At 38.1% G+C, this 18,264-nt stretch overlaps 1 protein-coding gene across 1 annotated transcript; it reads right to left on the bottom strand.

Annotated features, from left to right (window-relative positions):
- Positions 1-16,142: 16,142 nt before the first annotated feature.
- LOC107618602 (AP2/ERF and B3 domain-containing transcription factor RAV1) lies at positions 16,143-18,055 on the bottom strand. The gene has a single exon (XM_016320710.3). The coding sequence runs from the start codon at positions 17,698-17,700 to the stop codon at positions 16,546-16,548; it is 1,155 nt and encodes a 384-aa protein (XP_016176196.1). The 5' UTR covers positions 17,701-18,055; the 3' UTR covers positions 16,143-16,545.
- Between the last annotated feature and the right edge of the window lie 209 nt (positions 18,056-18,264).

An 18,264-nucleotide genomic window follows, 5' to 3' on the forward strand; every position in this document is an offset into this window, starting at 1 on the left:
TCTATTCAATCTCATATATCATCACACCATACAAACACCACTTACCTTCCTTACCTCTTTCCGGCCTCCGGCCCAAGATTCACGGCCTCTGGTCTAATTCATCAATCCAATATATATATTTCAACATATACTATCATTGTCCAATTCCTCAATTTCACAACACATCAAATATGCAAAATCACACAATATATATCCAAATCATTATTCTCTATAACATGTCATCTATACACATTAATTCTAACCAAACACACAATTCAAACTTAATTCTAGGGGCATTTAATCTAGGAATTCTCATCACACCACATGGTACTAAAACCTCTTGGAAGTCAAATTCAAGCTCTCACTTGGGAGTCTCCACCAAAACCCAGCTCCAAGCTTCACCAAACACTTTCTCAAGCAAGATTCAAGTTCCAAAAGTGTACCCAATACTCTAATACACACATTACATACATACATCAACTTAGGGCTCACGAAATCTCATAAATCACAAGGGTTAGAGAGTTCTTTACCTTAACCCACAAAATTGGTTGATGAAACTCACTAATGGCTCAAACTAGAGCACTCCTAAACAACCAAAATCACAAGATTTCCTCAAAATTCACAACCAAATTCAAATTTAGAGGAAAAATGAAAACTGGGCAGATAACAGCAAAATACTCACTACAATACTTAGATAAACTTCAAGAGCTCGTTGAGGGTGACGCATGGCCGTAAACAGCTCGTCAATCGGAGCTCCAGAGAGAAAGTTATAGTGATTTAAAGATCAAAGGGGGTTAGGATTTTGATTTTCCTTTTCTCTCTTCTCTCTCACCGTGGAACAAAAGAAAAGGGGGAAGAAATGATGCTGAAATGGCTTACATGGCTTATATATGTGAGTTTGGGCCCATTTAGATCCGGTTCACTTGGTTTAGCCCGTTGGCCCAATTTTGGGCCAAAACCTTTAAGATTAGCGTTTTAATGTGCGCTTTAATTATTTTTACCACATCCACAACAAATATTTAACTTTCTAACTTTTTTCACTCATAATTAATTTTCTCAGCTGCAGTACCGGACAGATCTCAGTCGGTACTACCGGTCAAATTTTTAGTGCGTGTTTTTATGCATAAAACTATGTTTTTCGACTCAGAAAAATCCACTAAGTCTAAATATCATATTTAAATCATCACATTCTGATTACTAAATTTTCTAACCATATTCACTCATATTTAATTTATTATTTAGTTAATTACGGTTTGACCAGATTTTACATTGGCCATTACCTAGAGTGTTTGGTATTCATTGAAATTATGGGCCTTGCAATTGGTCTTAGACTTGGGGCTTGGAGAGTTTGCTTCGCACTTGGATGAAGTGGCACATCATGCCAAGGTACTTTGGTGGTCACTAGGACTTGGCCCAAGGAATTGAGGCATGAGCATTGCACTTGGAGGGAATGGCATTGCACATGGAGGCTTGGGTTGGACTTGGTGTGGCACTTGGAAAGTGGCGTGGAATGACACTTTCTTGATGATGGTCGAAGGCGTGTAACGCCAAGGCTTAGGCCTTATTGGTGGTGTTGCACGCCATAGTTTTCTTGGCTGCTGGCTCTTGAAATTCAGCCCAGCGTGCCACCCCCAAGAGTAGCGTTGCACGCCACTCTCCCTTAGTGCATGAAGGTGTGACACGCCCATGATGGCATTGCACGCTACCTTCATTTCTCCTTTTTTCCTTGATCAACGGCGTGGCACGTCATGGTGGCGTTGCACACCATCCTCCTTCCCTCGATGGGTGGCATTGCACGTCATCCTCCCTCACTTAATGCTGACTCTATGGAATTTGGCCCAATGTTGCACGCCCATGGTAGCATTGCACACCACCTTCCTTTCTCCTTATTGCTGAAACTCTTTAAGAATCTCTTGAACACATCATAACTCGAAACAACTCCATATAAAATCAATTAGGTCACAAGAATCTCAATTATAGTAAAAAAATCACTAAGTTTATCAAGAGAAATGCTAAAGAAAACAGCTAAAGATACTCATGCATCGATCATTCATCCTCCTCTATAGCACCACTTCTGAATTCCTTTCACAAGAACCTATTTCACTACACCTTCGATTCTTTCATAATCATCTTAGTTTTTAGATATTGGAGCATCTCATCATATCACTAATGATCAAACTAGTCTTCTCTGATCTTCTGATTTCGAAGGCACATGGAAATCTAGGATTAAAGAACATTCTTCCATGAAGCTTGAGTTTGATGTTGAGGAGGATAGTGCATAACCTCCAAGGCATGTTTTGAATGAAGAATTGGAAGGAATGGAGCAAGAATTGAGCTCCCTTGGTGATGATAACCTAGCATCAAGTCCTCTTGGTGAAGAATTTGCTTCCGCAAATGAGTCTTTTGAGTTTGAAGAACTTTCTCCCGACGAATTTAAAATAATTGATGTGGAGGTAGATTTCTCTCAACCTCCGATTTATGATTTGAGTGATAGAGAAGAGTTGGATGAACTTGGTGAAGAGAAGCTTGAAGGTAAAAAATCTTATCAAGAGGTGGAAGTCCTTCGAAAAGGATGGACGGGAGTGGAACATGCTTTGTCAAGATCATTGGAGACTTCTCTACCTAGGTTATCCCACTTGAATTTGGTTTGCTTGAAACGGATGGCCAACTTAGGGCGCTTTGTGGAATGAAGCATAAGAGAAGGATGTTTAGTGGTTAACGTTGAAAATCAAGGCTCATTATGGTTGAGATTTCGAGGATCAAATGCAAAGGTTGGACTAGTGCTCAAGTGGATTGGTCTAGAAGAAGAGTTTGGTACTTGATTGAGAATTCGGCTTGCTTACCACCCAAGTGGAATTACAAGGATCAATTTGAAGACGGGTGCGAAAATAAGATATAGGATCCCGGATTACAACATGAATGCCAACTTTGGGAGCTCATATCTTGTGAAGAACTTCACCAAGGCTTGGTGAATTCGGTTGGAATTTTGACAACCATTTGAAGATCAAGCATTCTTGGAAGTTTATGGATGAATACAAGCATAAGCCACCATGACAAGGAGCTCACCAAAATGTCCAACTTAAGGACTTTAAATAAAAATGCTAGGTGGGAGACACCCTACCATAGTAACCTCTTTCCATTCTCTTGTACATATAGTTAATGGATGAATTGAGTTGCCATTGTTAAGTAATTTCTTGCTTTGATATCACTCTTGTATATATTGCTTTGGTTGTTAGTTTGTTTGGTTACATTCATGCCTTAAGTTGTAGGTTAGTTGTTTTGAATTTTATCTTTGTTTGAATTGCAACATTATTTGAATTGCATAGTAGAATAATTAAAAAAAATTCTTCAATAAAAGTTAAGGATGTTATTAGATGTGAATTTTGGTTGGTCTTAAGAGTGTATATAGTGGTTGGGATAGTTTTGTTCTATTTTTATGCTTCTTGAAAAAAAAAAAGAGGCCAATCATGTGTACTCCTGACCTACGCGTACGCATGACACCCTCCATTTTGGACGAAAATGAACGTGCCAAGATCATGCGTGCACTGTGCCATCGCACGGTCCTGACAGTGAGTTGTGCCAAAGGTGTGCGGGAACTGTGCTTCTAGTACAATTTCTTCCCATGCATACGCGTAACCGACGCGTACGCGTCACCCCTCTTTTCTCTTGTCACGCCTACGCGTGCTAGACGCGTACGCGTCAAATGCAATTTTTCTAAATTACACTCACGCGTGATCCACGCATACGCGTGGATTCAAATTTGATAACCCCTGACGCAAGTGCCCTAACCCATTCGCGTAACCCTTTCCTCTTCTCCCTCCAACGTCTCTACTCCAGTTCCACCATTGTGAACCTACAACACCCACCCGACACTCCATTCGACCAGTCTAAGGAGGAGGAGGAGACCCAGCATAAGGAGCCAGCAAAGCCACAGCCACAATCACCCACAGCAGACGGTGGACATGATGGCGATGACCCCTCTCACCCGGCTTGATTTGGAGAGCATCGAGGACGATCCTAACATTTAAGTGTGGGGACGCCGTCATTCATCGGCAGATTTATTTTGGGTGAATTATTCCATTCTAGATACTTTTATTTCATTTTATTTTTGAATTTTTGTACATATTGGTTGTTTTGAATACTTTTTAGTTTATCGCACTTTACACTTTTGCTTGTATATATTTTAGATTTTTTAATTAGTTTGCATCTTTCTATGTTGGTAGTATATATATTATAGTTGATTAGTTGTGATTGAAAAATGCGCATAATTCAACCTAGTTTTTTCCAATACATATGAGAAATTAATTTGATTGAAAGTAGGAAACAAACCAATGATTTTTTATTTTTTACAATCAGATCATACATATTATATATATAAAAAATAAATGTTAGTCAATTTGATGAAATTTTCAAGAAATTCTTTCTTTCCCCAAAAAGGGCATTAAGATTCAAATTGATTTGAGTTTAATTTTTTCAATTAAAACTTGCATAATTCATACATTTTGGAATATGGTTTTTGAGCTAAGAATACACAACTTGTGAGTTTTTTAGCCTAATTATATGGTTACATCATTTAACCATGATTTTGATTCTTGTGTGTTTTCTTCTCTATAATTGCAATCTTTGGTTTGTTTCATTCTATATATCCATTATTTAGTGTATATTTATGCATTTATCTAATTGAGGTCATCACTTCATTATAGTTCACTTATCCCAAATAGCCTACCTTTTCATTTACCTTTGTTTGCCACTTTGAGCCTTTTTAATCCACTTTTGTTCTTTATATTACCACATTACTAACCTTAAGTGAAAAATAATTAATTGTCCTATTTGAATCTTTGGTTGGTTTAAGATAGTAAGTGTGTATGTCAACTAAGTGTGGGCAAAATATGGAAACTTTGGTTGATAAATATGTATTTTATACTTATTGAGAAATTGGGTGTATACTCATGTAATAGTATGGAAACCATATGCATTGTCTTTTGTATATATTATATTCTTTTGTGTGTGTGTATATATATATATATAAGAGAAAAAAAAGAAAAAAAATAATAAAAAGGGGACGAAATTACCCCAATGTGAAATTTAATAAAAATCAATGCATATGTGATTGAATTGAATTTGATACATGAGTGTGTGTGATTTTGGGTAGCTAAGCTTGATATTAGAAGTATCTAGTTTGTGTATGTATTCGGTGAGAACTTAGGTTAAGAGAGAGAGAGAGAGTGCGTGCGTGCGCGCGTGCGTGCGTGCGCGCGTGCGTGCGTGCGCGCGTGCGTGCGTGCGCGCGTGCGTGCGTGTGTGCGTGCGTGTGTGTGCGTGTGCGTGTGCGCTTGTGCGTGTGTGCGTGCGTGCGTGCGTGCGTCTGTGTGGCTAAGCTTGATATTAGAAGTATCTAGTTTGTGTATGTATTCGGTGAGAACGTAGGTTAAGCAAAGATTCAAATTTTAGCTCATTTGGCCATACATATATTCTTACTTTTACCCTTAGCCCCATTACAACCTTGAAAAGTCCTCATGATATTTGCATATATACATTAAATATTTGTTGATTAGTTAGATAAAGAACAAACTTTAAAAAGCATGATTAGAGGAGAATTGAGTAGATTAACCCTAAATACTTGAGCGATTAGAGTGCATATACACATCCGGCGAGCGTTCAATTGCTCAATTGCATATTCCCATATTTGATCATTGCTTATCTTGTAAGTTTGTAAACCCTTTTGAATAACTCAATTCAATTGTGAATTTGGTTTTGGTATGATTATTTTAACCCTTGAATATGCATACATGATTTCTTGAAAATTTGATTTACTTTGACTACATATATGCTTTTATATATATATATATATATATATATAATAATAATTAGAATAGTTATATAGATAGGTTGCATTTAAATAGTTTGCATTGAATAAAATTAGTAATCCCTTCTTGTCTTTCTTAAGTTTAGCAAGAGGACATGCTAATGCTTAAGTATGGGGAGATTGATAAACCACAATTTTATGGTTTATCTTGTATTGAATTTGGTGAATTTTATCAACTTTTTCCACATTTATTCACTAAAATAGCATAGTTTTATAATTCTTCCTAATTTGTGCTTAAGAGTGAAAACATACTTTTTAGGCCTTTAAATTAATAATTTTAATTGACTTCAATTCCATTCGATGCTTTGATATATTTTATGAGTGATTTCAGGTTCATAAGGCAAGGATTGGATCAAATAAGTGAAGAAAAAGCATGCAAAGTGGAGAATTCACAAAGAAATGAGGATTTGTTGAATTCATGGCAACGCGTACGCGTGAGGAGGAAATTCGCCAGGTCACGCATGCGCGTGACCCACGCGTACACGTGACACTTGTCACGTGACCTCATTAAAGGAACACGCTGGAGGCGATTTCTGGACTTGCTGAAGCCCAATCCAACTTATTTCTGAAGCTATTAGAGGCAAAAATTCAAGAAGAAACAAAGGAAGAGAAATTAGGAATAGAGTAGTAACATGCTTTAGGTTATATTCTAGAGAGAGAAGCTCTCTCTTCTCTCTAGAATTAGGGTAGATTTAGGATAGATTTCTCTTAGGTTTAGCTTTTAATTATTGCTTTGATTTAGTTTTCTTGCAATTTATTGTTCTTGCATCTTTGCTTTCTTAGTTTTACTTGTTCTTTCCTTTATTTTGTCACTTTTATGTTCATGCACTATTGTTGGATTTGGATTTTCTTTAATACAATTTGATGTTTCTTTATTTATTATTATTTAATTGAGTTGTTATTCTTAGTTTCTTGCATTTGGTAGTTTTAGATTTTTTATTTCTTGCTATTTTATCATGCTTTCCTTTTATGCCTACCAAGTGTTTGATAAAATGCTTGGTTGAATTTTAGAGTAAATTTTTATACTCTTGACTTGTGATTGAGGACTTAGGTCCCTTAAGATTATTGATGTCCAATTCTATTGGTGATTTAGGGTTGTTAGTTGGTTCTAGGATCAAGTATGTCCACTTAACTTAACCCTCCAATGTTAGAGGACAACTAAGTGGAATTAACTCTTTGTAATCACCATGTTGTGGTCAATGATCTAAGATAGGATACCTTAACTCTTAATCCTTGCCTTGAGTAGCTTTTAGCGTTTACATTCCTTAGTTATTGGTTTTATTTTCTTGTTCATCAAACCCAAAACCCCAAAAAGATACACCCATAACCAATAATATGCACACTTTTCTGCAATTCCTTTGAGAGACGACCCGAGGTTTAAATACTCTCGGTTTTTATTAGGTTTGTACTTGTGACAAACAAATTAAACTTTGATTGAGGGTTAATTGTTGGTTCGGAAATATACTGGCAACGGAATTATTTTGTAAAAATTTCTAACTGACAATTTTCCTCTATCATGATGTCAGAGAAAATAATTGTGATATCAGATAAGAGCAAAAGAGAAAGAGAACAAGAGTTAATGAATCAATCAATGCAAATTTGTAAGAATTGAATGATATAAAAGGATTACATAAGAGTACATCCAAATCACCCTTTTCGAGTAAGGGTAAAAACTGCTTTACAAACACAATTCAATTCATACTTGCCATTCAATAAACCATACAGCATACTTTATTCTCTCACACTATGCATTGATTCCCATTCTGTTACATAACCAACTCTGCCAACTCAGCATAAGGTAATTCTAACATGCTTTTCTCCCTTCAGGTGTAGTAGTCCTTCATCCACTTAGGGGGCTTCCTCACTCTGTCTCTTCCTTTTCTTTCGCTTGGCTCAATCTTATTTTTTCATTTGGATTACTTGATTCCTCATCAGGGCCATTATCACCTTGGGATCCCACTTCATTTGCATTCGAAACTTGGGTTGAATTGGTCATCGCATCAATCACTCCTCCCTTTACAATGACCTTGTCCTCAAGGTCTTTTTCAGGATACATGTTAATTAGCTCAGTCCAATTGGCCCAAGTGGCATCTTCTCTTAGTAAGTCACTCCATTCCACTAACACATGTACTTCTTCTATGTCATTAGCTGTCTTTAGTACTCTACTGTCAATAACACGAGCTAGTTTGGGAGAAAAAGAAAGGGTCAACGGCAACTCCTCTAAGATCTAAGTAGGTGGGTCTCCCTTGAATTCTTTAAGCATGGACACATGGAAAACAGGGTGAATAGCACTTCCTGGGGGCAGCTCTAACTGATAGGCAACAGCACCCACTCTAGCTACTACTTTATAAGGTCCATAAAATCTCTTACTGAGCTTCTGACTTTGCCTAATTTCAACCGATCCTTAGCGATAAGGCTGAAGCTTCAAAAGCACCCAATTTCCCACCTCAAAGGATTTCTCATGTCGACGATTGTTAGCCTATTTCTTCATCCTCTCCTGGGCCTTCTACAGATGATGGAGTAGCTCTAAATTAAGGATGTCTCTCACCCACAAGAGTGCATCAACATCCTACACAGAAGAAGACTTTGCCACAAATCATGGAATAGTTCTCACCGCTGCCCCATATAAAGCTTCATGAGGCATCATCTGGATGGAGGAATGATAGGAGTTGTTATAACAATATTTAGCCCAGCATAAATAGTCATACCAGCAGTTAAGATAAGCATGTGTGAACACCCTCAAATATTGCTCAAGAGACCAGTTGACCACCTCAGTCTGATCGTCGCTTTGGGGGTGATATGCCATGCTATAGTGCAGTTTCGTTTCATTGCATAAGAAAAGTTGTTTCCAAAACTTGCTCAGGAATAAGGGATCTCTATCAGACACAATTGTAGCAGAAAACCCATGGAGTTTGACAACCGAATTAATGAACGTTTGAGCTACCGCCTTGGCTGTGAATCCCGGTTTGAGAGCCTCAAAACGTGCCACCTTGTTGAATCGATCCACCACTACCATGATCGCAGTAAAACTAGAAGATTTTGGTAGTCGTACCACAAAATCCATGGATAAATCGTCCCATGGCCGGATTGGTGTGGGAAGTAGTTGAAGGAGTCCTTGGGGTTTAGAGGGCATGTACTTCGTCACTTGGCATTCATGGCACCTGTCAACAAATCAAACTACATCCTGTCGCATGCCCGGCTAAAAGAAGTGCTCACCAAGACCCTTATAAGTTTTCAACACGCCACCATGTCCTGCTATCATAGCTGAATGAAACTGATGAAGGAGTGTGGATATAAGATCTTCATAGTTAGACACATATATCTTCCCTCCATACAAAAATAATCCATACCTAAACCCATATTCAGAGCTCAACCTTCCCTCCTGCCACTTCTCCATCATTCCTTACATCTCTTCTGCATTTTTGTGGGCCCGCAACAGTCTAGGAATGATAGTAGATTGAGTTGCGGTGAATGCCTGGATTTGGGGATCAATATTCTCCAATTCATTTTGTCTCGATAATGCGTCTACCACCTGATTATGTTTTCCAGGCCGATACTTAATCTCGAACTCATATCGTCGTAACTTGCTCATGTACTTCTGCTGCTCTAGTGTTAGTATCACTTGAGTCGTCAATTCCCTCAAGCCTTGATGATCTGTTTTGATCACAAATTTCCTGCCAAGTAGATAGTGCCTCCATTTTATGACAGCCTGAGTGACTGCATATAGTTCTCTCACATATGCGAAGGCTTGAGCCATTCTCTTTCCCAATTTCTCACTAAAGTAAGCAAGTGGATGCCCATCTTGGGTCAGAACAGCACCTATGCCCGTGCTCGACGCATCAGTCTCTACCACAAATATCTTGGAGAAATTGGGCAGCAACAACACAGGAGTGTGCATCATGATCTGCTTCAAGTGGTAGAATGCTCTTTCAGCTTCTAATGTCCAGTGAAACACATTTTTCTTTAGCAGCTCCGTGAGAGAAAAAACTAAATCTGCATACCCGGCGACAAATTTGTGGTAGTAACCAGTGAGGCCTAAGAAACCGCATAGTTGCTTAATTATTTTTGGGATGGGCCATTTATCAATTGCTTCTACTTTAGCCGGATCCACACGTACTCCTTCTCCGGGTACATGTCCAAGGTAATCCACTTGTTCTTAATAAAATGAGCATTTGGACAGTTTTGCAAAGAATTTATACTCCCGTAACACCGCTAAAGCTTGCCTCAAATGTTGCAAGTGTTCATCCTTAGTTTTGCTATACACAAGGATATTGTCAAAAAAAACAGCTATAAACCTTCTTAAGAATGGTTGAAAAATCTCATTCATGGTGGCCTGGAAAGTTAAGGGGCATTCGTTAGGCCAAAGGGCATAACAACAAATTCATAGTGCCCTTGATGAGTTCTAAATGCAGTCTTCCCAATGTCAGCAACTCTCATTCGTATTTGGTGGTATCCGCTCCGGAGGTCTAACTTGGAGAAGAATCTAGCACCATGAAGCTCATCAAGTATCTCTTCGATGGTGGGTATTGGAAACTTATCCTTTACTGTGATATAATTTAGAGCACGATAATCAACACAAAATCTCCACCCTCCATCTTTTTTTTTTTACCAATAAAATCGAACTTGAGAACGCACTTTGAATATCCCTTATAACTCTTGTCTGTAACATCTCCTGGATCAACCTTTCCATCTCCTTCTTCTAAAATTGAGGATATTTGTATGGTCTTATACTGACTGGGGTTGCACCTGGTATCAAGTGAATGGAGTGATCCAATGTCCTTGGTGGGGGAAATGTGATGGATTCCACAAAAACATCAGTGTATTCCTCCAAAATTGGCCTCGCTTTTGCCTCTATGGGTTCACCAGCTGCTACTCCTACACTGTCTCGGCAATCTCCAGACAAAATATAGACAAAATAGCTTGGTTGTTAGCCAATTCCTGTAATTTCCTACATATTAAACTATTCTCCTTTAACAATCTCTCCCCCCTTAAAAACCACCCATGATCCGTCCACTTCAAATTTCATAAAGAGCTCCATGTAATTCATCTGAAAAGTCTCTAATCCCATCATCCAGTGAACCCCCAACACTATATTAGCACCCTTTAAATTTAAAACAAATGTATCAACAGTAAAATCGTACCCTTGAATGTGTAGAGGTAAATCTTTGCACTTCGCAGAGCAATCAATCGTCTCTCCGTTTCCCACCATAACCTGCAAGACGTTAGTTGGTGTAAGCGGTTGACTCAGTCTCTTGGCCACTGATCTTTTCACAAAATTATGTGTGCTTCTGCCATCTACAAGAATCAGCAGTGGTTTATTGTTCACCCTGCCCCTCACCCTTAATGTCTCGGGGTGAAACTTCCCTTTCGTTGCGTTCAAGCTGATTCTGGGCACGATCTCCTCTTCATCATCCTTATTTTCCCCTTCTATATCTGCTTTACCTTCTGCATCACTGACATAGCCCTGCATTAGCTCTTTCACTTCCTCCTCCCCCACCAACAACTGGTAGGTTTCCTTGCAACGATGATCCATGGAGTATTTCTCGTCACAGTAGTAACACAATCCCTTATCCCTCCTCTGCTTTATCTCATAACTAGTTAACCATTTAAAGGGTGTGGTGTTGGTGTTGGCTATGGTTTAAGGCCAGGGTTTTGTTTGGTGAGTTGGTGTTATGGGTTTGGGCTGAAGTGTTTGGCAGCTGGGTCTGTGTGTGTGGGCTTTTCGGAATTGGGTTTAGCGTTCGTTGGGGGGTAAATCTTTAGGTCAGTGGAAACAATGAACTGCATCCTCCTCCTCCACGTTGTAGTGCCATGGTAACTTCGTACTTTTGCTCATGGAGTTTAGCGAGCGACACCGCGGTGACAAAAGTGGCGGGTTTGGATAGAAGGAGTTCGCACTTGAGATGCTCACAGAGTCCGGCTACAAAAAACGATATTAGCCACTCTTCGCTGAGTCCAGTACCCATATTTGAGAGTTCTTCAAATTGACCTAGGTATTCTGCCACCGTACCCTCCTACTTCAACTCCTTCAACGCAGTTCTCGGATCAAAGAACACTCTCTTGCCAAACCTAAGTGAGAGGGCCTCAAGAAAATCCTCCCAATTAAAAGCCAAATTATTATTGACTCTCCACATGTACCATGTGTACGCAAGCCTAATGAGGTGGAAGGAAATGACTCTAACACGCCGCTCCTCGGGTATGTCATATAGCTCAAAATACTCACGAGTTCGAAACACCCATTCCTCGACACCGTCACCTTCAAACAGAGGGAGGTCAGCTCCTCGCATATCCTTGGGCTAGGACGGCACCTCTGGGTGAGATCCTCCTTCCCCAGCCTTTTCTGCCTTCCCTTCGTCCTCAATTTTTTTTGTTTTAGGTTTTCCTTCAGCAACTTATCGATGGACTTCAAGGACGCCTCCATCGCCGCTATCTATGCCTCGGTATTGGCAATCCGCTCATTAGACTCAATGAATCCCCTATTTAACTTTTGTATTTTTTGACAATTCGAAACGAAAATCTCCTCAAGACGTGTCAATCGAGCTCCTTCAGCCATGGCTGTTCCTCTCAATGAAAGCACCAAATGTTGCTATAATGATATAAAATAACAGCAAAAGAGAAAGAGAACAAGAGTTAATGAATCAATCAATGCAAATTAGTAGAATTGAATGATATAAAAGGAGTACATAAGAGTACATCCAAATCGCCCTTTTCGAGTAAGGGTAAAAACTCTTTTACAAACACAATTCAATTCATACTTGCCATTCAATAAACCATACATCATACTTTATTCTCTCACACTACGCATCGATTCCCATTCTGTTACATAACCAACTCTGCCAACTCAGCATAAGGTAACTCTAACATGCTTTTCTCCCTTCAAGTGTAGTAGTCTTTCATCCACTTAGGGGGTTTTCTCACTCTGTTAGGGGTGGCAACGGGGTGGGTAAGGGTGGGTTTTTGCTCTACCCGACCCCGCCCCACCGTACAACAACCCGCATGGAACCCGCCCCGCTTCTACCTGCGGGTAGTAAAACGTTGAACCCTAACCCACCCATGCGGGTACCCGCCCCGTTCCTACCCGTCCCTATAATTATTAAAATTCAATAAATAAAATTAAATTTCAAAATTTATATAACCATCATCACATACATAACATAAATTAAAGTAAAAATTTAAATATGATACAATATTATTAATCATTTACTAATTATTTTACATATATTATACATATTATATATTAAAATTATATATATTATACATATAGCGGGGCGGGTATTACTTAAACTCGACCCAGCCCCGGCCCCTCCCAAGAATCCGCCCCGCTAAAAATCCGCCCCGAGCGGGTAGGGATGGGGTGGGTACCCGCGAGTTCGGGTGGTATTGCTATCCCTACACTCTGTCTCTTTCTTCTCTTTTACTTGGCCCAATTCTTATTTTTTCATTCGGATTACTTGATTCCTCATCAAATCCATTATTATCTTGGGATCTCACTTCATTTGCATTATCTTAGGATCTCACTTCATTTGCATTTTAAACTTTGGTTGAATTGGTTATCGCATCATTTAGTGTAGCTAAATTTTAACTCGTGTTTGATTAGGCAAATAAAGAAAAAAATAAATAATATTTATATAGATGTTATTAGAAATATAATTATTTATATGTTTTTTTAATTTAAAATTTTAAGATAAATGACATGATGACATTGTATAAGATTTTTGAAAAGCATAATAGGCATATAACTAAACTATTTTAAAGATTTCTTATTGTTAAAAAATTGCGTTCATAAATGTAATAATGGGAAAATGGTTAGGTATGTAAAATCCTTTCTAAAGAGATATTAACTTTACAATTTCGAAACACCCCCACCCCCCCGGTCCCAAGTAAATCTCTCTTACAAATGTTTTAAATTATATATTATATATTTCTGCTTATTTTGCTGAATTATGCAGAAGAAAATTTTACACAATACTACTTATTTAGTTTATTATTCAGCTTATATATATATATATATATATATATATGAGCAAACAAGTCAAGAGTATCTAAAACGGTCACATGGTAATTAATAATAGTTAGAAAAATGACATCACGTGAGTAGTGCTTGTGGAAGTTGCCAAGAAAGTGCACAAAAATATGTAAAAATATACAGATACACAAAGCTTATGCTTCCAATGTTATTTAACGATATTTTTCAACTATATCTCCTATTTAATTTTCGGCATCTGAAGTATAAGATTAAGGAAAAGTATAGGAAATAAATAATTCTCCTACAAGCCAATATAAGTTAATTTTATTATAATTTAAATTTTATAAATAAATAAAAATTTAAAAATTAAAATTTAAAATTTTAAAAAAAAATCTTTATTTATTCTAATCATATCTATAATACACAATAAAAATAATCCATAAAAAATTAATTCCTTTTCATTCATTTGAAAATAGTCAAATCTCTCCCTCCTCAATTCCGCTGTCTCTACATATTTTTGACGCCGCCGCTCACCGACTATCGTTGCGTCTTTCGTCGCGCTGCGCGGTCTCTTCCACGCGTTCTGTTGCTGTCCTTTTTTTGTCGACGCCATCGCCCACCGTCCCGTTGCGACGCAGCCACCGCCGGTCCCCCCATTGATCAACTATTTTGATCCATGGCGACTCTTCCACTCGCGATGCCCAGCCTCCCTAGCTTCCTCCTCGCAACACGCCATAACGAGTCTCCCATCGTACACGCAACACCTTCTAAGATGTCGTCGCCGGTCACCCTACGGCTCTTCTTCTTCTCCTCTCCTATTTGGTTTTGAATGATTCTTTTAACTAGTTTTTTATGTTTCTTTTTCCAAAATTTCGGATGATTCTTTTTATTAGTTTTGGATGATTCTTTTTCCTATGTTTTGTATGGTTTTTTCTTAGGATGTAGATGATTTTTTATCTTATATTTTAATATTTTTTTTAGTTCTGACATTTTTTTTAAGAGAAATTAGGATTTGCATAATAAATGATAAAAGATGAATTAGAATAAAAAGAGGTAATTAATAATTATTAATTTTATATTTTTAAAAAATATAATTTAATAATTAATAATTAATGATAATTAATTAGTATAGAATATAGTTTAAATATATTTGTTGGCTTATTGTTGACTATACCCCTCTTAATTTTCTAACATAATTCTAAAATTAATTAAAAATTTTTATCAATTATCTCATTATATTATTTAAGATAATGTCAAAGGGATAAAAAAAATAACTAAAACTTATCTTATTTAATATTTATTAAGATAAATTTTATCTATTTTTCGTTAAAATAATACTACATATTTAAATTTTTTTTATGAACTAAATCTAACTAAATTAAATAATAAAATTTAAAAATAATATTAATCATGACTAATTTTTATTATATTAGATTAATTTAATTAAATTTAATTAATAAAAAAATTTAAATATATAATATTATTTTTTTGGTTAATTCATTTTTGTTTATTAAACATTTTCGTATTATTAAATAGTAAAAAATTAATAAACGTGTCTCATGATTTCCAGATTGTGTTTGTGTGTGTGATCATCACGCATGAAATATTCTTCGGTTAGTCGGTTACATGCACATTGCACGTACGTACGTACGTACATAATACGTATATTAAGTAGCCATACATGCATATACGTAGCTAGAATGACAGCAGGGATTACACATAGAAGTAAAATTCCTTTTTGCAATCTAGTATATATAATGCACATAATTATGTAATCAGTTGCATTATATTAGTTTTGATTATTATTAAGATTCGTTCTGATCTTGTTCAGAGATATATGAAGATGGATTCAATAAGATCAATTTTCATTCCCTTGTTTGTTAATACATACATTCTAAGCAACTCTTCTCATAAGCCTGAAATTAGTGGTGGAGAAAGATGCCAACAATGCTAGGTAGCTAGTTTAGAGGAAAGTTGACCATTCCAAAAACTGAGAAGGGTATATTATTAATTAATATAATATTGTAATAAGACTAGATGGGGGCATATACAGTGTACGCAATGGCCACTTGCCAAATAGCTCTTTTCTTCATTGGACAAATGTCTCATTATCAACTTGTTCACACTTTCCTAGGTCATGCCTGCTCAGAGGCCCCCCCATACATTATGGAATTAATTATTCGGAATCATGTTAGTACTACTACTATAGTCTACTATACTTTTCTCGTTAATTCCACAAAAACAACGTACCACAGATATTTTTAGAAACCCATGCCCCCTTCACCACAAAATTAGACATCCCAAACAAGCTGAAATCATGGAAACGTGATATGCATGAACATTGAACAACAAATCTATATATCTCATCTATATCAACAACTTACCTATTATTAAACGGATTACAAAATCAACACTTAGATCGCTATACTAGAGTTATAACTTACCTCCTTCAAAAGAAAAAGAGAAAATTAAAAAACCAAAAAGCTATTTTTCTATGATGTACAATTTCTTTTTCTTTTTCGTCAACTAGTAATATACAATTCACCTTTTTCACGCAATTTGCAACCTGCAAGTTGCAAATACACCACCACCGTTTTCCCCCTTGCCTTCTCCACCTTCTCCCCCGCCCCATTCTTCGCTTCATCATTTCTTCAACAACAACAAAATTCCAAAACTCACAAAAGAACAAGAAAAGAGAGGCAAAAAAGAAACATAAAACTAATTAAACTTAATGTTACAAAGCTCCAATAATCTTTGGCTTCTTGCTACATTCTAATGCAAACAGCTCCATCTCTTTCCGCTTCCCATTGCATCCACCACCAACCCCATCCGAACCAGGAAGCTTCAAAAGGTTGACCCCGAATAGCCGTACAATCTGAACCGGCTCAACCACCGGTCCAACCGGAATCAACAAACCATTATTTCTTTTATTATTCTTCGTATTATCATCTTCATTAGGGCTATTTACAACACCACCACTACCCATCCTTGCTTTGCAGTCAATGTACAGCTGTCCGTCTGGTCCAGCCGACCGGTAAAACCGAACCGCATCACCAGCCCGGAGGCTCTTCTCCTTAACGAACCGGCTCCACCCTTTCGTGAGCACATAGCTCTGGCTACTGTTCCAATACGAGTAACGGAACCGCCACACTTTCCCTCCAACGTCTTCGAAATTCAACAGCACTCCTTTCGCCGCTGCGGCGCAACCGTTTCCCTGTATCGGAAAGTGCTTCTCCGCGTGCTGTTTCGGTATAACTAACCGATTCAGTTTACCAACATCACTAGGCGTAACCGTTTTCTCGAACAGCTGTTCACGCGCGCGAAGATCGCACGCGCCCTCAGAGCCGAAGGAGGACGCGTCGATGTTGTCGCCGTTGCCTCGTCGGTGCCTCTTTCCGCCGCACGCGCCACCTCGCTTGCTCTGACGAAGCTCTTCCTCGTAGGTGTGCTTCCTCAGCATGTCCACGATCTCGGACTTGGAATGCGAATTCAGAAACTCGGTTTCTGAGCCGTCGTCGGATTCGTCGGAGTCACCGTCGGCTACGGTGAGGTGCTTGAAGTTGGTGACGGCGTCCTTGCCGCGGAATCTGACCGCCGCGATGTCGTAGGCCCTGGCGGCTTCGTCCTCCTCGTTGAAGGTACCAAGCCACACGCGCTGGTGCTTCTCGTAAATCTGCGCGCCCCAGCGGCCGTTGGGCTGGGGCACGACGCCTTTGTACTTGGACGACGGTAGCTTCCGGGACTCAACCTCGGCAGCGACGCCGCATCCGTCGGCAGTATTGTTGGTGGCTGTCGGCGGCGGAGGAGGAGATTTAGCCGGGGATAGGGTTATGGAAAGTGAGTCGCTGGTTGTGGCGGTTTCCTCGGTTGAAGTAGTAACTGCTTCCATTTTGTTTTTCTGTTAGGTTTTCGTAACTAACTTTGGTTTTTCTGTGTGGAGAAAGAGGGAGTTATGGATTTTTTTAAGGATGCTATAGCTTCATGAAATGTGTGAGAGAGTAAAGGAAAGAAAGAAAGAGTGCTAAGGGGTTCTTTTGAGGGTGGAGAGATATATATAGAAAGAAATTTACTTATCTACCTGTGGTGTGTTGTTTGTATGGAAAAGGAAAAATGGCATAATTTTTGGGATAATCTAATTATTTTGAATTAAAGGAGGATGGGTCATGGGTGGGTAATTACAACTGATTTTAATTTTTGTTGTTATTTATTTGAGTATGATGCTTTGGGGGAAATTATGTGGGCACATAACATACATATAGTGGGTCAACTCAATATATATAGGAGATGGAAGGAAGATTCATGGTGCCACCAGTATCTGAGGGAGGGAGGGAGAGAGGGAGCAGTTATTAATCCACAAGAAAAATAAAATTAAATAAGAAATTCTTATGTAATTCTCTCCGTTTCACATACATATTAGTCATATATATTAATAAGTAATTATTTTTGTTTTATG

The sequence above is a fragment of the Arachis ipaensis genome, chromosome B9, assembly GCF_059453495.1.
Source record: "Arachis ipaensis isolate K30076 ecotype BB chromosome B9, ASM5945349v1, whole genome shotgun sequence".
Taxonomy (NCBI): Eukaryota; Viridiplantae; Streptophyta; class Magnoliopsida; order Fabales; family Fabaceae; genus Arachis; species Arachis ipaensis.

Excerpts from the sequence above, each read along its gene's own strand:
- LOC107618602 (XM_016320710.3), bottom strand. The coding sequence starts at position 17,700 with ATGGAAGCAGTTACTACTTCAACCGAGGAAACCGCCACAACCAGCGAC.